The sequence below is a fragment of the Micropterus salmoides genome, unplaced genomic scaffold (assembly GCF_014851395.1).
Source record: "Micropterus salmoides isolate LMB-PRFRI ecotype aquatic unplaced genomic scaffold, ASM1485139v1 Ms_hic_scaffold_10, whole genome shotgun sequence".
NCBI lineage: Eukaryota > Metazoa > Chordata > Actinopteri > Centrarchiformes > Centrarchidae > Micropterus > Micropterus salmoides.
The window spans coordinates 20,753,536-20,779,024 of NW_024040041.1; the positions used below are offsets into that span (position 1 = coordinate 20,753,536).

General features: G+C 41.8%; 1 protein-coding gene across 8 annotated transcripts in view; it reads right to left on the reverse strand.

Annotated features, from left to right (window-relative positions):
* baiap2a (BAR/IMD domain containing adaptor protein 2a) overlaps positions 1-25,489 on the reverse strand; it is a 52,209-nt gene that overhangs the window by 17,408 nt on the left and 9,312 nt on the right. For all 8 annotated transcript variants that reach the window (XR_005442265.1, XM_038701961.1, XM_038701952.1 and 5 more), the window contains exons 2-5: positions 21,052-21,127; positions 14,516-14,602; positions 3,572-3,633; positions 2,343-2,414 (exon numbers count right to left, since the gene is read on the reverse strand). Coding sequence is in view for 7 of the 8 variants with exons in the window: in XM_038701961.1 (XP_038557889.1) it covers positions 2,343-2,414; positions 3,572-3,633; positions 14,516-14,602; positions 21,052-21,127 (297 nt within the window). In the remaining variant the exon portion in view is untranslated. The remainder of the gene's footprint in view (positions 1-2,342; positions 2,415-3,571; positions 3,634-14,515; positions 14,603-21,051; positions 21,128-25,489) is intronic.

The following is a 25,489-nucleotide window of genomic DNA, read 5'->3' on the forward strand; positions in this document are numbered from 1 at the left end:
TCACCCTGCAGGGCCTTGAAACTTGCTTTAGATATGTAATCCATCAGAACATTTCACCTTAATTTTTTGTTAGTTACATAATTTCTGTGTGCCACTGCAGATGCATGCAGGGATTGTTTTGGAAACTCCTTGTTGGTGTGCTTAAGAAGGCTTTGAAATCAATCTTTTAATTAAAGAAACAAGCAAATTAACATGATTATTTACAATGTTTGTTCATTATTCGTCTTCCAGATTCTATTTCGCAAACAACGCCTCTTGTGATTGTGTCTCTTAAAAACATGCACCGTAATTGATTACCCATCTCAAGCATATTTCAAGTTGATTTTCTTAGCATAATGGAAATAACAGAAATCAGTGGCAGCAGGCCAAGTAAAAACCAAATGTTTGATTTGTTGAACACGCAAAGAAAGTGGCCTGGTCCTTTTACAGCCACTTTATTTAGATAATGTATTTAATTTTCTTGTTTAATTATTTTTTGATTTATTGAGAACAACAACTTTGCTTCCGGGCTGTACCAGCTCTGTTGCTATAGTAACTGGTGTCTGGTGTGACAAAGCTCATGTGGTTTCTGTACGATGCAAAATAGGCAGAGGAGAGCTCATTCATGAGGGTTCACCACCCACATTTGCATACAGTAGACGCTGAGGATGTAGGTGTCCTTAAGGTATTGATTGGCTGAAAAGAAGCTGCTGTTGTCACTGGAGGACGAGCAGTATGACACATGCAGTGTCTGGATTTCATAGCAGAGCCGAGTGGTATTAGATCTGTAGGTCTGAGCTGAACTGGAAACAACTAGCGTCCTCACAACAATAAACTAAAAAAAACTGCTAGAATTTTACATTTGAACTTTAGCTACTATTGATTCATCTTCCAAATTCATCTCTGAACTATTAATTGGCTCGTTAGGTTTCCTAGTCTTTGAGGTAAAGCGGTACACCCAATATGGCTATTCATATCTACAATTTAACTCGCAGAAACCAAGATTCCCCATGGGACAGTCTGCAGCACATATATCATATGGTGTACTAGTGGTTAGGGAAGACACAATTGGTTATTGTGAAAAGTTTGCTTTTAGTTTGCCAAGTCAAATTGGGTAAACAAGATAATATTCCAAGCGTCCGCCTCAGAACTGGAATGTTCCTCCTAATTAACAAAGCAAAAGCCTGTTGGCTTTTGTTGCCAAAGCCCGTACCCACAACTCTTTAACCCTGGCCACTACTGCAGACAGACAATTAGTGTGATTAAATCTGATCAGAAACACAGGGGACAGTGGATGGCCCTTGGCCTCTTACAGCTTATCTGCCGGAGAGGTTCCTCTTCATTGGAAATCTATAGGCTGTTTTTGCATATTAAGATTTACGACCCAAATTGTGACCTCTGTGTAATGACTGAAGAGTGTTGTAATAACCCTGGGTAAGCCATTATGTGAGACAAGAGAATTTAGAGATCGAGACAGAGGGAGAACAGAGGGGGATGCACCACTGGGAGCAGAACACTGACTTCAGTCTTGGAAAACAGCAAGTCTTCCATTGAGCCTTTTTGAACAGAGTGGAAATTTCAGATGATTAATTCACAAAGTCTGAAGCGAAATGATTGCTATTATCACTGTGGGAAATTCATTAAAAGTAATTGATGTTAAAACCTGAGGGATGCGCCAAGACAGAAATGTTTGAAGTTTTTTGATGCATCTGAACTAACGTAAGAAGCACGCCACATTTCCATATGTTTTTCCATATCAGTTTAGACAACAAACACTAATTTGACATGTGTATGGAGTCAAAGATGAAATCATTAACATTCATGGTTTTCATTTGAACTCAACATGACATCTCCCCATTAAGTCAAGAGGCCAGGAGCCTAAAAGGACTCACAACCAACTTTTGTTCCCCTTTTAATTTTAAGAGCAACATTACATTAAGAGAGTGAGTGAGTGCCGATACGCCAAAGCAGCTCGTAGCGTGGCCCTTCCAACAATACAATATAATACAATAATGGCAACATTATCCCATCCCCCAAAACAACGCTCAGCAGTGCTGCTCTATACTCAGGCTGCAACCCACTCATTCTAAAGATATCACATGTAGACCAGCTCGACAGTGCTTACACACATACACTCCAGGAGGGGTTTATTATAATCAGTCTACCCTTGACGTGTGAGTAGAAGACAGACGTTGATCCAGATGTTAACAGACACAGGTGAACAGGTTACTTCAGTCAAATTAGGCCTTAGCAGATTTGACGTTACATAATATAAAGGACTGATATGAGCTAAAATATGGAGTGCACTTATTGGATTGAGGCTGTCCTCAGGCTTTGGGAGTGCGAGCCAGTCAGATACTCACAGTCAGATAACGAGCATCCAGCTCCACCTTCTTCTCCAGCTCAGAGAGCAGCTCGTTGTGGAAGGATTTCAACTGCGGAGAAAGCACAAAAACGGTTGAATAAAATGCTTATGATAGTTATTTCAATGACAAAACCAATGACAGACGCTGCGTGTGGATACAGAGGTCAAAGTTACTCTAGTAAAAGTTTTAGCAACTAAGTCCCGTGAAGATTCTCTGATTGATTCAGTGCTATCTGACACAATATTTAGTCACCAGATAAACTAAACTGACCTGCCTGAAGAGCGGGCTACAAACATTTTCAAGCTCTGCTGACTTTTTGAGAAGGTTTTCCCAGGCTTTAATGTGTAACAGTGTTAAAATGTATGTGCTTAGGGTTAAAGTACGTGGCAACAGGTAACTATTTATTCTACATTTAAATTATATCGTTAAATGAACAGAAGCAAATTTTATATATCTATCTATCTGTCGATGTATATATCTATCTCACACACTTATACTAAAAAGATTGGATTTGGGGGGAAATAATCCTTTCAATCAGCTAATTCAGCTCAAAGTGGCTGAAAGCGTTTTTGCAGAGTGAGGATTTTATCAGTTTTGTTCCAGATTTCTTAGATCGGACTCGTGCTGGCTGGGTGGACATTGGAGGATCAGTATGGGGACGAGGAAGGTTTACATACTGTACAAATGAACAGTGAGTATGAGCATGTGGGTAGATAAATATAAAAAAATATAAACCTCTCCTTTGAGGGCAGCTGGTGCCTCAGTGAACTCAGGGAGCCCTAGCTCAAGGGCATCCACATGATGAGCACCGATGCACCGACACTAATAACTTTGATGATGACTGTGGATAACTCGTCATACAAGCATTTTACCCTGAATGCCACACTGTTCAATTAACTTACTAGACTTCTCCAGCCACCCCCTGTGTTAGCAGCTTGGGTTTATATGAGCTCAGCATGTCCGTTCATTCAATATGAGTTCATGTTCATTTAATTATCATGTAGTCCATATACTGCTTGCAGGGGCTCGAGATCTAAAGGACAAATCTGTGACACGGCTGGACAAATTTGTTGTGGAGCATCACAGAGAAGAGCCACGCCGCCAAACTAAACTGTTTTATGCTGCAGTAAATTGCTGCTGTGTCTAACCTTTTACATAGAGTTTTACAGGGACTGCTGCAGCGTTGAACCACACAGCCAAAAACCCTTTGAGCTTAGAATACCAACCATCTCCTCTAGCTGCACTTGGATCTGTCTGTGGACCTCAGCCATCTGGAACAGCACATCCCCTGCACAGAGAAGGAGGGAGACAGGGAGAAAACACATGAACAACACTCAACAGCACAAGCATTCCTAGTGCAGAAAAACAGAGAAGAGCAAAAGCAGGAAACTAGAGAGGAAAGGAAGAAATATGAAAAGCAAGAGAGAGAAACAAGAGAGACCCCAGCGTGCAAAGCTCATGCAGTAATACAAGACACACAAACATATGGGACAAGTGACTTGTAACTGGGACAATGAAGAACATGATGGAAATACATTTTTTGGTATAAGATAACAGAAAACAAAAGTGATGTACGAGAAATGGGGGAGACAAAATGTTTAAAATTAAATTCTGGTTCTTCAAGCGTGTAAGTACTGATGTCTTGTGGAGATCAAAACATATTGCCTTTCTTTCTTTGATTAATCTTAATGTCAGGCAATGTGATTTCTAGAACAAACAAAACAAACAAAGAAAGGTTAAAGTCTCCACACAAAAAGGAGTAGAAAAGGAAAATAACCAAAAGGGAAGAGATAAGGAGGGTCATGCAGCTAGTATGTCATTGTCATATACCTACAGGCTGCCTCTTCTGAATATGCAGTGCATTGTCAAGAGAAGGAACACAAAGAGCTACATTGAGCGAAGGACACATAAACACCTGGTGGAAAGACAGTGTGAGATCTGCATGTACAGAAAAATGAGAAGGTCCAAAGCCCCTTGGCTTTAGCTCTGTCTGAGATATTACATATGGGTCATTTACTTGTATTGTATTCAACTATTCAGAAAACATACTTCCATTGAATTCAAATAACTATATTAATTTTAGTGAAAAGACGTTAGATTTAGCTTACTGTGTATAGAAAAGTAGGTTCTGGACATTTGTGGCTGAGTAGGAGCTGCACACTTCAGTGCAACACTTATATCAGGCTTTCTTCATCTCAATCCACACCCCCCTGGTGTGTTCTCTTTTGAAGGCAAACCTGTCAGAGTACATCTCAAAGTGCTTCGTACGTGAAATCAGAACTTGCGCTGAAATGGTTTCGGTATAAACCAAAGGGCTTTGGAGTGGTCTCCGTCTCGACAGACAGCACGTACAATGCAAATTGCGACAGACACACGACATTGAAGTGACCATGACAGAGTTGACTTAATTGCTCCAAAAAATAAAATTCTAAATAAATAAATTATTATTAATAATCGATATCAAAAAACAGGGCTGGAAAAATGTTTAATCAATAAAGTGAGATTTTTGTATTAAAAGTCACTAACATTTTAAGTTCCCCTTTTTACGGTTGCATTTATAAGCAGTATATAAACTTTTAATAAATGGTTTATAACACTATAATGTAAGCAGTAATAGTTGTAAGCAGATGTCAGCAGAAATAATGTCCAACTAGTAAAATTCTATTTCAACCAAATTGTTGACCTGTTCATCATCAGAAACAAGTAAGTGTGTGCAGATTCAAACAGTGTTAAGGGGACTTTTTTTTTTTCTTTTTTTTTAATGACCTGCTAAATTCAGTGCAATCACTGCCCCTACAACTCCTGTATACCCGAGACAGCGAGGCCTTTTGTCCATGGCGCAACCTGCTTGCTGATCTTGTGCCTCACAGGAGCTGAGAAGCAGGCCAAAGCATCCTGTCAGTTCCCAGCAGGCATGCTAAGCAGCTTACAGATACTCATCCCTGATCACAGCCCTTCAAGGCTTAGAAACCCTTGCATTCTGTTGGCGGCTTCAACTAGCTGGATCAATTAACAAATGAGCAGCCATCACTGTTCCACACACACACACACACACACACACACACACACACACACACCTCAAGTGAACCGGCAGTAGGACAGGGTGCCTACAAGAAGTCAGAAAGGTAAAAAATGAATGAATCTATGAGAGATCTCATCATCGGCAGTTTCATTACTGCTCAATGTATGATGCCAAAGCATAGGGTGGGGGTGGGGCGGGTATTCACACTTTGGAGATGCAAATAGTTACCATGGCAACTTTGATATCATATCACACAACAACAGTAACAGAAAATTAGACTGCAACCTTCAGGGGCAGTTAACTGCAGAGAATTCAATCAAGAATCAATGAAGAGCCATAACGTGGAAAATTTGAACACGTTGTGTAACATTATTGTTTCATGCAAAAAATATCTGGCAGTCACGACACCACCTGTGAGACTTAGTCTTAAGAACTGCCAGCTTGATGAGGATATCCGCATAGCAGCTAAGAGCGGCATGACAGACAGGTCGCTAGCCACGGTGACAAGCTCACAAACACACATAATGTAGACTCATAGATACACAACCACACACACACACGCTCAAAAGTAGTGAGTATTGTGTCAATATTTCCCAGCTCGCTTCAACCCCGCCTGTGTCCCTGGCTGAGAGAAAACAATAGTTCCTTTGTGGGGAGGTGAGCTCAGGTTGATCTGCACCTGCAGCTCAGCAACAAGCAGCCACATGCCTGCTAGCTTAAACCACTGATTCAGAGAAGGAAGCGTAGACACAGGACTCCAGTGCATATGAACAGACTGTCCCCTGAAGCATGACATCAGCTTGTGTAGCTGTACTGACTGCTTGTGTAACAGAAGCGATGATACACCCACACAGGTAAAGAAAAAGAAAAGGAAAGAAGAACAAAAAACAGAACAACACAATGTGGGCTATGGAGCAGGAAAAAAAAGTGGAAGTTAGCAATGCTGAGAGAAAGAGAGAGAACAAGAGAGACAGAGGGAGGAAGAGAATGGAGGTGGATGGAGAGACACTGAATCATTGGTGAAGGTCAAGCTGGATTCACTATGGGTTGTCATGGAAGCAGGATAATGCTAGGGTCGTTGCCATGGGAGAAGTTGCAAGATGAGGGGCAGCGGCTGCAAAGTGTTGTTACAAAACACTGTCCAAAGATCTCTACCCTTGCTATCAGCTATCATTACATCAGCATCTACTGTACACTTCCCTGGGGAGGAAAATGGATTGAGTCCCCACCTGGGGAGTCTGTGTACAGTACGCATGCGTGCCTAAACAGTACAGTGATGTTAATCTGCCTACTTAGCATGCAAAGTCACAAGGGAAACAACAAGTGGGCAACTATAATGGGGCAGTGGGATAATGTGCGAGACGGCGATAATAGCTGAGAGTCTGGGTGACCGTGTGCGCGTTTGTATACACATGTGTGAGTGCACTCCCCATATCACAACATTTAAAGACAGTTAATATGGAAGCAAGGGCAGCTTAAGTTTACAGTTCATCTCTCGCTCTCTCGTTGTAGTTTGTCAACTGGATGACCCTTTTCCCACTTTGCTCGTTCGCAGAGTCTCTCACGGGAGAAGACGACTGATACATATGACATGTTACTAAAACTGGAAGCTCAGCCTCACAGCTGTTCAACCTACTGTCCTAATATAAGTTTGTCCAGCAATGGTGTCATTCATTTAGGCCATAATCTGGGCTTAACGGGAGAAATGTAAGACCGTCAAAGAGAAGTGGGACACAGTGCAGTTGCAAGTAATCTTGACACTTACTCACTTACTTACTAAGACTGTCTCAGGTAGTTTGTTGATCATCTTGCATTGGATAACACGGTTATGTAGCAAATCCAAACCAGCTGGTATCAGGGAGCCAAAATCTCTTTTTAAGCTGCTGTTAAGCAGCCTCAACCGCACAACACATTTTATAACAGCAAAATGCTGAAACATAAAAGTGCAGTTTTCAGTCCGTATAGATTAAATACTACTGTGTAGTAGAAGTTACCCAATAAGCTTGAAGTAGGAACAGAAAACCCAAGTATTGTCTTCTAGCTTTGAGTAATAATGATGGAAAAAAATGGAAATGGAGCAGGACTCCTATTGGCATCTACTGAGCTAAAGCAAACATAAAGCTAACACAGAACAAAAATTTTACAATGTGTCAGCTCTCCAATTCATAAATTCCTGCTCTCTTGTTATGCATAAGCTAACAGTTGTCTGCTGCATAGGTGATATATCTTAACCTTCTGCATGTTGAGTTGCTAATTGGTCCAGAACATATCTCAGTGGTTGCTGGTTTATTTATCATGATGCTGAGGTCATGAAATCTGGTTGTGCAACTCTAGGGGTAACTGCTCCATAAAAAGATCTTCATGGCAATGCAAATCTGTCTTGTATGATATCTCTCATGAAATATAAACATGTCTCCCCTGATGGAACCTAGATTTTAATGGTACAGAAACCGGCACAGGCTGTGAAAGCACAACAGTCATTAATGAGAGAAACTTGGAGCACAAATGATAACGTATCTGCTTTTCCTTGTCGGTGAAAGCAAAAGTGACGAATTACAAGCATTTTGTTTCTCCCAAGTTTGTAAAATCAATCAGAGTGGGAGAAAAGAGGGAGAAAGAAAGTCAAATAATGGTGAGATGAGCAAAAAAGACAACGGGATTAAGAGCAGGAACAGTTACTATGACTGTGACAGTGTGTATGTTTGTGACAAGTGGAATCTCTGCTCTTTTATTCCTAAAAGACTTTGTCGCAAAGAAGAAGTTCAAAGTGAAGAATGCTTAACATGAAAGAGAAACGGATTGTGTTCTAGGGCAAATCAGGCAGGCCGAGAGAGAGCAACAGCTAGGGAGGCAAAAAGTGGAGTGGTGGAGAAAATCCCTTGAGAATGAAGTAATAACATGTGATCCTTCAATGTAGCAGAAAAGAAACCGCTGTGAAGCCTTAATGATGGCGCCGTTTTCTCCAAAGCTGTGTAGCAGAGACAATTATAAAAACAGCAGAGTCATGCAGCTACCTGTTGAGGTATGGCAACTTAAAGGAGGGGCTCTTGTGTGTGCTGTGTGTTATTCAATCCAGCCAGTTAGCCCTAAGAAACCTGGGTGTCTCCAAAAACAGAGTGCACAACTCTGAATATGAACTGGTAAGGAGAAACAATTGTAGGCATACAAGTTAAGGTCCGCATACAAGTTAAGGTCCACATACACAGGTCCTATGAAAGCAATGGACATACACAAAACACAGCACAGATCTGACATTATAAAATCATGACATTTCTATTCTATAATCAGACCTCACGCTTTTCCACTGAAGAAATGACTTCCAAATACTTTAGGGGCTCCTGCATAATCATGACAGACAACATTTAAAACCCACACACCCGCAAAATGTAGATTTGCACACATCACAACACCAAATCACCCAAAATGTGGACATACTGGTTTGATCACACTTTCACATTAGCTTGGCACTGAATGTGGCGATGTTAAGCATTGCGCCATACCAGCCTAACTAGTGCAGAATGTAAATGGATCAGTTCTTCTTATGAGTGTTAAACTGGAGTGTGTCCAAAGGAAACAGAGCAAAAGAGAGTTGTCTGCAGTTTCGAACACGTCCATCCCAGCTGCATCTAAGCTCACCTTCAGCACATGTCACTGCCGAACAAATGAAGGGCAACGTGAATGTGTGTAGATGGAGAGTGTGGGGGCCACTGGCTTCCCATCATGCAGTGCGTGTCTCAGAAATAGAGCAGGAGAAGGCAGGGACCCCTGGGATGGTGGCACAGAGCTAAGAAAAGAGCTCCTCTGCTCTCATTTAAACAGGGACAGGTGCTGGAGGAGGAGAGAGGTAGGCCAGACTAAAGACAGAGAGGGGAAGAGAGAGGAAGGGGGGGGGTAGGCATGTGTACGGTATGTGTACTCGTGGGCGCTCATTCAAATATGGAATTTCAGAGTTAACACTTCAACCACCACTTCTAACCTTGGCTCTTAACAAACATGTCATTTAGCCTTTTAGACAGCATCCATTTACCAGCAGAAATGTAATGCTTATGGTCCCAGATCCATTAACCTAAAAAAGAAAATTATGCGACATCAGTTTGGAGCCTCATTGTCCCTATGTGATCCTTTTTTTCCCCCCCTCAGGTAATTATTGGGAGGGGTATGAGGTTTTGATATTTTTTGGTGGTCAACCGAAGCAATCAATTGGTTGACTAGAGTTTTATACGACCCCCCTTTTTTCCCCCCTCTAATGCATGTAATTTCCCTAAAGACATGTCTTTTTGCTGAATCATACATGTACATAATTAAAAAGAGGCAATTAGCAAAGTTACAGACGTTGATAAGAGGGGAGAAAGATATTTGATTGCCTCTGGCTGGGGAGGCTGAACTGTAAGCACTTCACATTCCTGTCCATGTTCTTGAAAACAGACTTATCAGCCGAATGGCTCGAGAGGGAATTTACTTTTAATTGTTAACCAGAGGACAGAATGGAGGAAAGCCATAGCAAATGTAAAGTCTACTGTACATATCTGTGTTCTATACATGCGCTAGAATTAGGCTAGTACTCAGTTTGTAGTCTGACTTTCACGCTAATATTTAAAACTTTCAACAGTGAAACACCATGTAGGACAACATAATAGAACACACCCAGCCAAGCACAGAGCTGCTCTGTACTTGACTTCACCTGAGGACACTACAAGCACAGGCAGACCATACTAGCGAGTTGTAAAACATGTCCATTGACAGCAATCTCTTTATAATAACCTGTATATATGTATATATTCTGACATGTCAGGACATTATAGTTGTGGGACAGAGGTAAATTTGAGCACAACAGGTCGAGCCTCGTACTCCAGTGGGTGGTGGTGTTCCTGAAATCCACCACCCATCTGACCCACTGCATGCCATGCTGCCCTGTCAGTGAACTAAGCTCTTGTTCTTCTCTTCACCAGCGCGGAAGTGAGGAAACTAGTGAGCCGGGCTAAACAGATAATCATGAAACTAAACCATTTGAGAAGTAATGTCAGGAGAAATTTTGGATTCAAAACCATAAATGGGAAAATGTGCAATGCACACACAAATTTACAACCATAAAACACTTAAATGCAAGCTATCAGATTTTTTGTAAAAAAGGCAATGTTGGCTGTTTTCGGTAGAAATGATGACAAATCAAAATACTAGGAATTTCAGGAGGAGTTCAAACCTGTACACTGCTTAACTGGCTTTGGGTATGGTTGTAAATAACAAGCCTCTTAGTTCAGAGAAATATAAAACAGAGCTGGTCCGTTCAGAGTGTCGTAAATACATCCAGCCCCACAGAAACTATGTTTACTGTATTCCCCTAGAAGGGCTGAAAAGCCACAAATGTCACTGAGGTAATGAGTGCTCACTCCTTCTTCATGAAGAGGGGTAAAAGGAGGAGGAGGATAGCAGAAAGAGAGGGAGTGAAGGGAAAGAGAGGGAAGGGAGAGCAGGTGTGTGTGTAAGCGTGTGTGTGTGCGTGCATGTGGGTGGCAAAGTGACAGGCGATGATTAGCCAAACCAGAGGAGGAGATGTGGGAGGGAGTGTGTGGGAGTAGTGGGGCTGGGGAGTGAGAGTGAGACTCTCTTTGGGTGGAGATATACAAGTGGATTAAAAGAGCACTCATACTGTATAAACACATAGCAATGACTGATTTTGCATCGAAAATGTACACAACCATGTAAGTATAATAGGCACAAACACATGCACATACAGTGCCATACACACAAGGGCAGATTCCCGTGGGAACATACTGTGTTCCAAAGGTTTTAATGCATGTTGTTTTGTTGATATGAAAAACAGCAACATAGGTAATGTGTGTGTGTGTGTGTGTGTGTGTGTGCGTGCATGCTTGCATGAGAGTGTGCATACGCATGTGAGAGAGAGGAAGACAGCAGGGGAAAAAAAGAGGAAGGAAGAAGAAAGAGATGGAGAGCAGCTGCCGACTCTTAGGTGTGTAGGTGGGACCATTTGCAGCCCGTCTCTTAGCGAGCCTCTATGAAATTAACAGGCTTTAAAGAGGTGCAACAAGAGCTCTAACTCATACACGCATAGGAAGTGTGGGCATGCGCAAGACAGGCCACAGAAAAAAATATTTATCCTTTTTTAGGATAATCAGTCAGTCAAGTCAATAACTCCTCAAGAACATACCATCAACATGTTGCCAACTGATCATGTGACTGATGTGACTGATTACAAGTGTGGAAAATCCTGGATGTTTACACTGATGCCCATAGGATTCAAATCTGGACAGCAAAACAGAGCTGGGGTAGAGAAAAAAAAAAATGGGACAAGCAAGCAACATCACCACAATTGAGTCTCTGAGCATCCTGAGGATGTTATTTTTTAAATCTCCATCAAATAGCTATTGAGACACAAAGTTGTGGGGAATAAAATGATCGGGTTTACCCTACAGAGAAAGAGATTCAGTTAACATACTAGGCATGGCAACATCTCTCAAAACAAATAAGATTAGGACAAGATTAATTACAAATAGGAATTTTAAAAGCTTATTCCAGAAATGAAGTGAAGATTGATTTCTTCAAGCAGTATCTCATATGCATATTCTCATATCCAAGTTCTGTGGTCTGTACGGCTAACCACCAGTTCGCCCTTTTCCTTCAATCTGTGGATATTTCTGTGCTCCACCACCAGCCAAACAGGAAACTCTGAGCTTTGGGCCGCACCCCTGCACATGGTTTGACAGGAGGTCAGGGTTAGGGCACAGATCTAAGAAGGGGGGGGGATGCAGGTTGCTGGAAAATATCCATCTCATCCTTCCCATGTGAGCCACAGTGGCATGCAGGGGCGTGCTGGTACATAGTACTGGACACAGGCAATGAACAACAGGGGCTAATATCTTTCGCTACATCTCAACCTTTTGTTTACAACCTATTACTGCACAGAGCAGCTTGATGAACACAGACAGAAACGGATAGAAAGACGTAGATGTAAACACATTTGATAGTGTCTGACAATAAATATATATACATAGACAACTTGCTGAAGTTCAAACGGAGCATCAGAATGGGGAAGAAAGGGGATTTAAGTGACTTTGAATGTGGCATGGTTGTTGGTTCCAGACAGGCTGGTCTGAGTATTTCAGAAACCGCTGATCTACTGGGATTTTCATGCACAACCATCTCTAGGGTTTACAGAGAATGGTCCAAATAAGCGGAAATATCCAGTGAGCGGCAGTTGTGTGGACAGAAATGCCTTGTTGATGTCAGAGGTCTAAGGAGAATGGGCAGACTGGTTTGTGATGACAAAAGAAAGGCAACAGTAACTCAAATAACCACTCGTTACAACCAAGGTATGCAGAATACATCCTCTCAATGCGCAACATGTCGAACCTTGAAGCTGATGGGCTACAGCAGCAGAAGACCATACAACAGACCACAGCCTGTTGGGTAGGAACAGGCTACAAATCACACAGGCTCAACAAAATTGGAGAATAGAAGATTGGAAAAATGTTGCCTCGTCTGATGAGTCACGATTTCAGCTGTGACATTCACATGGTAGGGTCAGAATTTGGCGTAAAACAACATGAAAGCATGGATCATCCTGCCTTGTATGAACGGTTCAGGCTGCTGCTGGTGGTGGTGTAATGGTGTGGGAGAAATTTGACACTCTTTGGGCCCCGTAGTACCAATTCTGATGGCTACATCCAACAGGATAATGCATCATGTCACATGGCTCAAATCATCTTAAACTGGTTTCTTGAATATGACTGAGTTCACTGTACTCCAGTGGCCTCCACAGTCACCAGATCTCAATCCAAGAGAGCACCTTTGGGATGTGGTGGAACGGGAGATTCGCATCATGGATCTGCAGCAACTGCCTGATGCTATCATGTCAATATGAACCAAAGTCTCTGAGGAATTTTTCCAACACCTTGTTGAAAGTATTCCACAAAGAATTAAGGCAGTTTTGAAGGCAAAAGGGGGTCCAACCCGGTACTAGCAAGGTTTACCTAATAAAGTGGCCGATGGATGGATAAATAGATTTCTTTTATTATAAATGTAGAATTCCTTGCTGTTAAAGCCAAAAGAAGAGATTATCCCAGTTGTCAGTCACATCACGTATATGTTGCTCTCTTTTCGTTTTTTCAGTTGAGGATGTCTGGCTTGGAAGAGCCCGCTACTGTAAGCGAGGCTCAGTTCAACATGGAGATACTGCCGTAAACTTTGGAATCAATGGGAAACCTCACAGGTTGTGAGATCGAGAGAGAGAGGCTTACTGAATAAAACATCCTGAGAGCACTTTCATGTAAGTCTCTGTTGGATGGCCTGGATCAAACCCAACCTGGATCTCCGCTCCACTGCAACAAAGGGCCCATCAAATCAACAGCTACATCTACACAGATTAGACAGTCGAAAGCACAATCAGTGCAAAGGGAATCTCTTCAAATAGGAGCTGATTTCCCATGGGCTGGTGACAGCAAATACAGTCACACTCATAGACACTGATCACCTAGGAAACTACTCACTATGAGAGGACCAAATGTTGGCTCTCCAATTGACCTCTGTATTTTTAACCAGAACACCCCCCCCCCCCCCCCCCCAATTGACATGAAATACACATATCAGGTGTATAACTTCTGACATCTGGTATCATGATACATTTTTCCACATAGAATCAATACATATTACACTGGAAATGCCAAAATCAATCGTCAGCTCTGATGAAAACACGTTACCATCGTCTGTACTGTTGTAAATAATTGATTCTCATCTCCCACCTCGCTGTGCTGACTGTACTGCATTCGTAATTGTTACCTATTTCTATCTCTGATGATACTGCTCTGTCAAAAGGGAGGCCCACAAATTCAAAAAAAAGTTATTTCCACCTGGACACACTTAAACAACAAACTGCTTTAGGACTGAAATGATTCAGTAAAAATTCTAATAAAAAAAAAAAAAGACACCCCTTGCATCAACCCACACATTTCTCTCTGAATGCAACTTAGCTTACCCTGCCAATTTAGACACAGAAAGCTAATGTTAGATGATGTGTGTGTATGAAGGACTTATGCTACGATTGAAGGCCAGTGTGACCAACGCCAACACCGAGAAAGAAAAACAGAGATGGCAATAAACAGAGATCATCAGGTATATGTCAGTCGCTTACCTAAATCTTTGGATCCTTGACTCTCACTGGCCAGTTCACCCATTCTGACCAGAGCATCAAAGTAGCCTTTGGCAGCAAATGTCACATCTAGAATAGCAAGAACAAAGAGAAAGCAGGATGGTGATTAAGTTGAAAGTTACAGTGCAGTGTGTCTCTACAGTTTTGGAAAAGACAATCCATTACACAGCTTCGCTTTGTGTAAGCAAATTTGTGAGCAGTCACACTTGCACTCTCCTCCTTCTAGCTCTGTTTTTCCTCAGACGCTTTTCAAGTAGTGACTCACAGCTTCTCGCCATCAGAAAATAAGGCAACACTGATGTCGCTACGTAATTACTCAACATCATCTTGTTGGCATTCTGCATGTTGATTGCAGAGGGGAAATTATTTCCTGACAGATAATCTTTGCTTAATGGGGATGTCACACAAGCATGAAAAGAGTTTTCTGTTTTGTTTCTGGTTTAGTGTTACAATGAGAAGGAAAGTTTGTTTATTAGCACTATTGTTTGTGAGCATTAAGTTTAACATTTAAAGGGCTGTATATTTAGTATATTTATTGTAGTATATTTCCTGGACACTTTAAATTCAGCAAAGCCTGAATTAATGTAGCTTTTTCCAGATAACAACTGGAAACACTCCCCCCATGTTTTTGACAGTTTTTCTATCGCTACATCCATTATAAGTACCACACATTATTAGGGCTGTTCCCGACTAAGGATTTACATATTCTTTGTGGTTCATCAACGGTGATAAATGATCATAACGTCCCGTGAGGTGCAGACAACTCTGCACAACAACAGTGAAGTCTCTACAGCAAGTTCCTCTTCTGCCACTACACACACACACACACACCCCTACGCCTACACATGCACACTGATGGTCCTTACCTTGAGGATTAGGGTTACAATTCTGTATTTATTCACAACATTTATTAAAAGTTTTTTTCCCCCCTTTTCTCATTTTTTATTTACAACATTATATATTGAAATGTATACCGTAATAGGCAGTAAAGGGAGAAAACTGGTTGTTCTATGTAAAATCAGACGTTGAGCAGCCCCATTTCACCAAAATGGCATGATCCTCGTTTCAACTGGGAGATTGACAGTCGAATCAGGCCCTGCCCATCGAAGCATCGAATCTTCGACTATTCGGGGTCAGCCCTACACATTAAAATTATGTCTGGTGTTCAAGTCAAATTTGGGGCAATTTTCATTCCAGGCCTATTTTTGATCAGTGACCATATGGATGACCACTGATGTAACAATGTAAATGGCTTTCATTATCTAATGGGGTTACCTGTTTGCTCATATATTGAACAAAATTATAAAAGCAACACTTTTTTTTCTCCCCGATTGATCATGAGCTGAACTCAAAGACTTTCTCTATGTCAACCCCCCCCCAATACAGTGAAACTGCACATTTTTGATTGGCCTTTTATTGTGGCCAGCCTAAGGCAAACCTGTGCAATAGCCATGCTGTCTGATCAGCATCTTGATATGCCACACCTGTGAGGTGGATGGATTATCTCGGCAAAGGAGAAGTGTTCACTAACACAGATTTTGACAGATTTGTGAACAATATTTGAGAGAAATAGGCCTTTTGTGTACATAGAGAAAGTCTTACACCTTTGAGTTCAGCTCATGATGAATGGGAGAAAAAACAAAAGTGTTGCATTTATAATATTGTTCAGTGAGCGTGAACGCTGGCGCGGTTAGCTGCCGCTACTCTCCGACCCCCTTTTTTAGTTAATTTTAACTGTCCTTGATTTTTTTAACTGATGCACTCTGGACTGATCTCATGCTGTTTTAACTGACTCTTGAAAAGTAGTAGTAGTCGTCTGATCTGGCCACATCGGCATTTGATTAGATTATCCGGTGTTGTTGTTTGGACTAGTTTACCTGTACCATCTGGTATTCTACTCGTCATCCCCCCAAGAATTCCACACAAAAAGTGGACCACAGTGTCATAGCCAGCCTAGCCAAGTCGGCTAACGCCAACATCCAACATGACTACAACGTCAGCTTCGGACTGTTCAATACCCGCTCTCTAACGGACAAGGGTCCTCTCCTCCAGGATCTTTTGAGTGTAAATTTAATTTTCTGTGTTTAACTGAAACATGGCAACAACCTAATGACTTTTCACAGCTGAATGAATCTACTCCCCCTGGGTTTGTTTACATCTGTCAACCCCGTGACTCAGGCAGAGGGGGAGGTCTCGCCATAATATACCGCGAGAAGTAGAAAATCTCACCCGTTTCTGTACCTTCTCATGGTTCATTTGAATCTATCGCCCTACAACTGAACGGCCCTATTCCAACTATAGTGGCAACTATTTATCGTCCACCCAAGCCCAATACTGATATCATTATCATTTATAAATGAATTGCTGCTTTTCTCACATTTATCTGCTCACTCTCCCCTAACGTAATACTGCTGGGGGATTTTAATATACATATGGACAATACCTCTAATGCATACACAAGGGCATTTACTTCTTGCCTAGACAGTTTTGGATTGGAGCAACATATTCACTTTCCCACTCCAAAGGTCATGTTTTGGACTTTGTGTGCTGTTCTGGTGTCACTCCTCATGGTTGCACTGCGGCCGTCCTCCCCATTTCTGATCACATGTTAATTTCTTTTAATGGCAACTTAACACTATCCAAAATAAAACTGCCACGTATTATTTCATTTCAGAAATATTAAGGACATTAATTTAAACACTCTCTCTACTGAAAGTGACAGTCTCCCCATTATAAAACTGTTTTTCCAACCCTGATGATCTGTTTTTTCATTACAACGATGGCCTACAAAAGATTAAAAAATTCTCTTGCTCCTTTAAAAACTCAGACTGTTTCCTTCACCCATTCTGCCCCATGGTTTACATCAGAACTACGCCAATTCAAGGTAAAAGATCGTCGCCTGGAATGCCTTTACAAGAAAACTGGACTCGCTGTGTACCAAGAAATGTACAAAAACCACATTCTCCACTACAAAGATGCTGTTTCTACAGCCAAATCTACCTATTATGCACATATAATCACTTCAGGCAAAGGTAATACCAGAACCCTGTTCTCCATGGTCAACAACATACTATGACCACCGGACTCTCTCGCGCCTCGTCTGTACTCATCTGCTTACTATAACCCCTTAATGTCATTTTTTTTTATTCCAAAGTGCACAAGATTCACCAGCAAATACCTCTCACAGTCTGTCTTTTTCAGTTCCCCCGACACCTCTTTCTCGTTCATTTTCAAGTTGCTGAAATATTGGACATTATTAGAAATTCAAAATCAACTACTTGACAGCTTGACCCTCTTCCTACCGTCTTAGTAAAAGCCTGCTTACCCCCACTCTCTTCCCAAATAACTACCATTATACATTCCTCTCACCCCTCTGGTATTGTTCCCTTGTCTCTATAATCAGCTGCAATAACTCCTATACTTAAGAAACCTGGTGCTGACCCCAACAATTTCAACAACTTCTGTCCTATTTCTAACCTACCTTTTCTTTCTAAAATTCTTGAAAAACAGTTGCAGATCAGGTCCATGCACACATGTCTGACAATAACCTCTATGAACAATTCCAATCTGGTTTCAGTCCCTGCCATAGCACAGAAACAGCGCTGGTAAAAACCACCAATGATCTTCTCATGGCAGCTGATTCCGGACTATTAACTATTCTCATCCTCCTTGATCTGAGTGCAGCCTTTGACACCACCTCTCATAACATCCTCCTTGAGAGATTAGTCTCTATTGGTTTCATTGACAAACCCTTGAACTGGTTTAAATCATATCTCTCTGGCTGCACTCAGTTCATCCAACTCAAACATTTCAAATCAGAGCTATCCCCTGTCACTACCGGTGTTATCCAGGACTCTGTCTTAGGGCCTCTTTTGTTCATCATTTATTTGCTTCCTCTTGGCCATATCTTAAAAAATTTTTACATCCATTTTCACTGCTATGCGGATGACACCCAGCTCTACCTGTCCACCAAATCTACCACATCTCTCCCACCCACCTCCCTCTCTGATTGCCTAACGGAAATCAAATCCTGGTCCTCTTGCAACTTCCTCAAACTTAACAGCGACAAAATCGAGGTTCTCCTCATTGGCACCAAATCCACTTTGACTAAATCGGACAGTTTTTCCTCTTACCATTGACAACTGCACAGTTTACCCCTCCCTTCAGGTCAACAGTCTGGGTGTGAAGTTCACATTAATAATATCACTCGGTCTGCATACTTCCATTTACGTAACATTAATCACCTCCGACCATCTCTCTCACCCACTAGTACAGCCATTCTTGTTCACACACTGGTCACATCCCGCATTGATTATTGTAATTCACTTCTCGTTGGGTCTTCCTCTCAAATCCATGCATAAACTTCAACTGGTTCAGAACTCTGCTGCCTGTATCATCACCAGAACCCCTTCAATTAATCATATTACTCCTGTCCTTCAGCAGCTTCATTGGCTTCCAGTTAAATACTGCTTTGATTTCAAAACTCTGCTCCTGACCTTCAAGGCCATTCATAATCTCGCTCCCTTACTGACCTCCTTCATATTAACACACCCACCTGTACTCTTACGTTTTCTTCTTCTATTCACCTCACTGTACCTCCTTATTGTCTGACCACCATGGGGTTCAGAGCCTTCAGCCGCTCTGCCCCTCATCTCTGGAACTCTTCCACCAGACATTCGCAACATTGACTCACTTTCCATTTTTAAATCCCGCCTGAAAACACATCTTTTTAAACTGGCATATGCCACGTGATCATTCTTAGTCGATCTTTGTTTCCAGTTGTTTTGTACCCTGATTTTATGCACTGTAATTATAGTTGTTAATTTTATCGATTATTGCTGTACTGTTTTATTATGATTTGTAAGGTGACCTTGAGTGTTCAAAAAGGTGCCTATAAATAAAATGTATGATTATTAATGTATAATCGTTTTTTCCCCCCACTAATATACAAGCAACTTCAAGGGTCTCTAAAACAAGATGTCACATGTGTGCACAGATTTGTGCACACACACACGTGCTCATGTGCACAGAAGATGCTTGACTTCTGCTCTAGATTTTGAGTATACACAAATACAATTTGTGAGGTTAAACTTAATCAGCAACCATACCTCCTCTTCTCTCTCATTGGCTAAATAAAGATCAACATGGCCCAGATCAATATCCACCTCAGTCCCTATTATTCCAACTGCAGCTGTGCTGGCCAACAAAGGTCACAAAGGGCAGAGTCAGCTTCCAGTGAGTTCTGCCCAACTGCCATACAGCATGCCAATCAGCCCATCTCCAATGAATAATGGCCCCTGCTTTTGGAGGTGAATTCAACCACGGTCCAGGTGACAGATGGGTCCTGTGCCTGCAGACAGCTGCCAGGTGAGAGACACATTTACAACAATACCCTGGCAGGGGCAGGCTAATTCTAGCAGACAGATGCAGCCTGCGATAGAGGAAGTCTCCCAGGCTGGAAGCCTCGCAGCTCAGCGCCGAGGCTGAGGGACATATGCTAATGCTAATCCCAATTACAGCTGAGTCAAAAGCAGAAGATGGCATGCGTTTCCTCCTTCCTCTCTTGTTGGGGGAACACCTGAGTACAGAGAGCAGAGCCCCTCCAGAGCATCTCTGTTGATTTCTCTTCATTGTGCCAAACAGACCTCCTGCATAAATTAGTATAAAAGTGTGCGAGAGTGTGTGTGTTTTAGGGGGGATTGCACAAGTGGGATGGTGGGAGCTACAACAGTTTTCAAAGTGATCTCCACTTTCTTTCTTCTTTCTGATGCTACATCTGTAGCGTGCGAGAGAATGTGTGTGCAGCTGAAGGGTGGCTGAGTAGATAAGCTGGATCTATATGGATACTTTACTTGTGTCTAATGAAATGTGTGGTGAGGGGCTCACAGAGACAGACGGAGCGGATTACCAGATTTCTGATTGCAAGCTAGACAGACAATTGGTAGGGGAGGGGCACATCTAAGAGCTACTGATCCATCACTCATCCTTCCCTCTAGAGAAGGAGGAAGAACCACACATCTCTTCATCAGGGCAGAAATCATATCCCTTGTCTTCTTTTTCTGCACCTATAGCGTCCTCATCATGCTGTCAGGGGACTTGTATAACATGTTGTGTTTGGTAGGAAGTTCGAATAACTCAGTTGTATGCATCTGTTGCTTTTACACTTACCACACCAAAGTGAGATTTAGCGACTGACTGCTGTGTTGGAAAACCTGGAACGTGCCCATATCCAGATCTAGCAGGCCTAGCCATGAAGACCTTTTGGCATTTCTGGTGTTGAATAATTTCAGTGATTGCACCATATGGGTGGGAAGTGTGTCCCTCCATCCCCTGCCCCGCAAAGCAGAGCCTCTTAGTCTCTTGGGTTGAGCCAATCCTGCAAAGTGGGTCTTTAATGGCTCAGTGAGTCCCTACCAGTCTGTCTCCTACCTACACCAAGGCTGGGGGGGCTGGCTTGGCTGTGAGCCTAAATCTAGGGCAAAAGGCACAGAGAAAATAAATGAAAAAAAAGGACTTACTGGCGAGGGCCTTCTCATAGTTCTTCCCCATGGCAACAAAGTTCCGTAAGCAGGGGTTGAACTGCTCCATGATGGTCTGAAAGAGAAAACAAGAAATACATGGGAGGTGACTGCTTCTCTTATCAGCAGAGAAGGTTCAAGGGCACGGAATAAAGACTTACACCTTGCTGTATTCATTCTCTCTCCCACTTCCTGCCTCGCTTTCTCTTTCTGACATAGACAAAACTTCAGTGGAAGTTTTGATGGCTTTGATGGCAAACTATGGCCAGCTGATGCGACACCAGCCTATGCTGGGATAGTATTCAAGTGAACTTGTGACTATAGCGATAACATTAATGGTATTGTTTTGCTATATGAAAAATTTAAATGCAGTGTTGCCAACAGCAAGTTTGATGAACTGATCGCTTTCTGTCATTGATTAATTGATGTCTTGTACCATCTTAAAATGTAAAAAATTAAGAATGGACACGTGACGTAAAAAGGATTGTTGCTATAAGACATAAAATTTATGTTATAATTTTTTTACTGCATTTTTTTTTATGTATTTGGGGATACAGTGAGAAGGTATAATCATAATGTGCTACTCATAATAAAGAGTACTAGACACTGAACTTGAACATACGACTACTTCCTTAAAGTATAGCTTATATCCCTGATGAATACAACAGCATGTGATGTTCATTAGTATTCTGGGTTAAACATGCAGAGTAAGTAAAGACAGTATATTTACCACATTTCTAGAATGATTAAACTAAGTATGAGGGCCATCTTAATCATAATGTGTTGCTGTTGAGTAGCTGGCAAAATGAGGATGAAAGAATGTAGCAATGCAGAATATGATAACTTTTCAAACTAATGTTACACCCTTCAGTTGTTACAAAATCAGTGTAAAACAGTCCAGGTGTGATTAGGGAGGAGAGAAGCTGGATTTGATGCTGGTGGCAGATGTGGGGGAGGTACTCGTGGACTAAAAACAAAGTGACTGGGAAATTTGCATTGACAGGGATCCATATAGTTACCCTAGAGCATTAGATGATGAACACAAAGGCTCATTATTGCTGGTAGAGAACTCTGCTGGCAGAGTAGATTCTACAGATAAACATAATATATGATTCTGCTGACCATAATTCATCAGCATGTAGACTTTAAATTACTGCTATAACATTAACGTTTACTGTAAAATACTGTAAATGAGGGTAGAACATTTCTTCTACCAAGCTATTGTAACAACTTAACTTATTTTAACAAGAGAAGTTGGTATGACATAACGATGAAAAATGTTTCCATCTTTATATAATGCAGGTATCTTATAATGAAAATGAAAATACTTTTTGTCTTTGCTGCAGCAATACATAGTGTTACCGTGGAGATACAGTACCACACTACGCTGCAGGCGGAGTCTGTGTAAATGCAGAGAATGCATGATGCCTGACATCTCCCACCACAGCAGTTTCCTCTACTTCTCTTCTACCTCTTCTTTCCTTCCTCCTCCTGCTCACCTCGAGGGCTTCCTCCAATTAGCCGGTCCCCAGTCAGCTAGTCAGGAACAGCCAGGGGACAGAGAGACAACCACAAGACTGCTGCAGTAGCAGTCCCTACATAACCATCAATACTGCAGGAGAACAGTTAATCTACTTCTAGCCTGGATCCACACTGTGGCAAAATAATATGGCAAGATGCCACCGGTGTCAACCTGAAACAATCCCGGCAGCTCATACTGAAAATCATCCATCTTATCTTAAGTCAGACTTCAGCATTTTGGCTTTTGCCTTCATCTTGCTGTCTGTATTTTGTTTTTAATGAGAGCCAAGATTTGGATAGGACAGTGTATGCGTGTGCGTGCTTGCTGTGGTGTGTATCCTGTCAAGAGTCATAGTTCAAGTGGCTTGAGTGCAGCATAACACACCTACAGTAGAAATACCAATGAGTCAGACATAAACCACCGACACAACAGTAACTATTTTACTATGCACAAAGCACTACTGTGCTTGCTTCTACAGCCGCTAAAGCAAAAACTGGAACTGGATCACAGGAAAAAGCTGTAGTCGGACACTACCAACTGCAAGAGTAAAATATGCAGCCTCATATGTTTGTATTGTTTAATCACTGTTAATTGGTTCATTTATGCAGATAATATGATCTGTTAATCAAAACATGAATTAAGTGTCCATTTCGGGTTTCCATGGCTGGCTGAACTCCCCATCTTTCCAGTTAAGTTTCTCCGCCGCTGTTAACTGGGTCTAGCTCTCAAGTTAAATGAACTCATAGACAGTCCACTGTGTACCGGCTCAGCAGCTCCCAGGAACACAATGAGCAACTGGAGATAAACTTCTAATGTCCTACAGACTCCTAAATATACAACTAATTGCTTTTTACAGAGGGCATCGCATCAGCTTATTGTTTTACATAAACATATTCTTAAGCCATCACGAAGAGACGGCAGAAGGAGCATTGTAAACTGTCCTAACAGCAACTGATGTTTAAATTAGCTCCCTTTATTTGCCATCGGGTTCTGCTAGTCTAATATACTAGAAGGATAGGAGTATAACTGGGGGAGAATCCCATTATCAAGTACACACACATCTCTCGTATAAAAAAAAAAAAAAAAAAAAAAAAGGTATCCCCACTCTCTCTGCCTCTGGGAAGATAAAAGACTAACACTTCCCTCAGGACCTCGCAACGGAAATGTTTATTCCTAAATGTTTCTCCGCGCTGCCTGATTCTGATGTAAGTGCATCTCATTGACGAGGACACGGTCACACAAATGTGCGCAAATCAAAGAATCCATGCATGTGCTCGTGCTGCACAACCCTACATTAATGCAAGGCTGTATTATAACAAGTGGTGGTGTTTCAAACTGGTGGGAGGATTACATAAGAAAGCAAAGCCTAGTGCAGCATCATTACAGCACACTCTCCCACTGAAGAGGCCAAAGGTAGCTGATACAGGCTCGGCCACCTTTCTTACGTATACTGTACACACACACACACACACACACACACACACAGAAAATACATGCAGTCATGGAACAACTCTACATAAAGAATGAAATGAATAACCACAGATATATCTACTATATAAGACATAAATTACAGTGACATACAGACAAGGGGAGAGAAAAAAACAACAGTGAGGTAGTTTCTTCCTTCATTTCTTCCCATTGTTGCTAAATTTGTCATCCCAGTTCTCTTGTACTACATTTTTACCCTAATTGTGGCAGCTAATTGGGAAATGGGGCCAGGAGACACTTGAAGTTGTGTGAAGGGGAGGGAGGGGGGGGAGAAAGAGAAAAAGAGAGAGAAATTGCAAATCACAGAATATTTTAAGAATGACAACAAAACATGTTAAATCATGCGCTATATATCTCTTCCCATTCAAACACTCCACTGTATCATTTTTCAATTAGAGAAATAAAATAAAATTGAAAAAAAACAAAATATGTCACAGCTGAAGTGTAATCTTTTCCTTTCCCGGCAATGGAGAAGCTGTTCATTTTGACTGCCTACATGAAGAACTGAATGAATTCATTATCAGCACTTGGGGCAAAAGCAGACAATTAAAAGGAGGGCAGAGAAAGGTCTCCTACAAAATGAAATCTGTTTGACGGGAAGAATATGGAGAACTCCGGAGCACAAGCATAAAGGCTTCAGATAAGGAAAAAACATTATTAAGAGGATTTAAATGATTTCTCCCTGCGCCCTAACCAAATGATTTTCTCTTCTGCGTGGAAGTAGCAATTGAAAAAAGGTCAGTAAATTGTTGATTTAAACTATGGGATATTCATCCATCTGTGCTAATTCTGTTCTGACACACACACACACACACACACACACACACAGTAATGACATGCGAAGGGGGTAATTTCAAAGTAACACCAGCTGATTAGAACCAGGGGGAATCACGCGCAATCAGAAGCCAGGATGCCATCATCTGTTCCTTCTCGTCTTCCCCTCGCTCCTTCCTCCTCATTCCTTCTTCTACGTGGCAACCAGCCCCAGGCCAGAAAATGCTCAGGATCAGATGAGCACTAAAAGCCACCAATTACTGTATTTGCAAGGACTGTAAGTACATGTCATGCTGTGACAGGCAGCAGAGGCAGCCAAGCTTAATGATGTAATCAGGGAGGAATGTATAGAAAGAGGATAATGTGCGGATGGACTTATGACAACACACACCCTTGATAAGGAGGGGTGTGAGTTTATGATCAGTCTCAATCAGGTAGAAAACAGCATTGGCATCAACTAATTACTGTGCCAAGAGAAAATAGTCAGGTTGCAGTATAATCTCCCGGCTGGTTGACTCCGCTGACTGATGAGAAACCGGACGAACCAAGAACAGGCATGTCAGGATCTGGTCTGGGTGTCTCACTGCCTCAGCTAAACAGTTTCCTGGGTGAAACCTTGTGTTGCCCAAGTTACACATTTACAGTAGGCTTGAA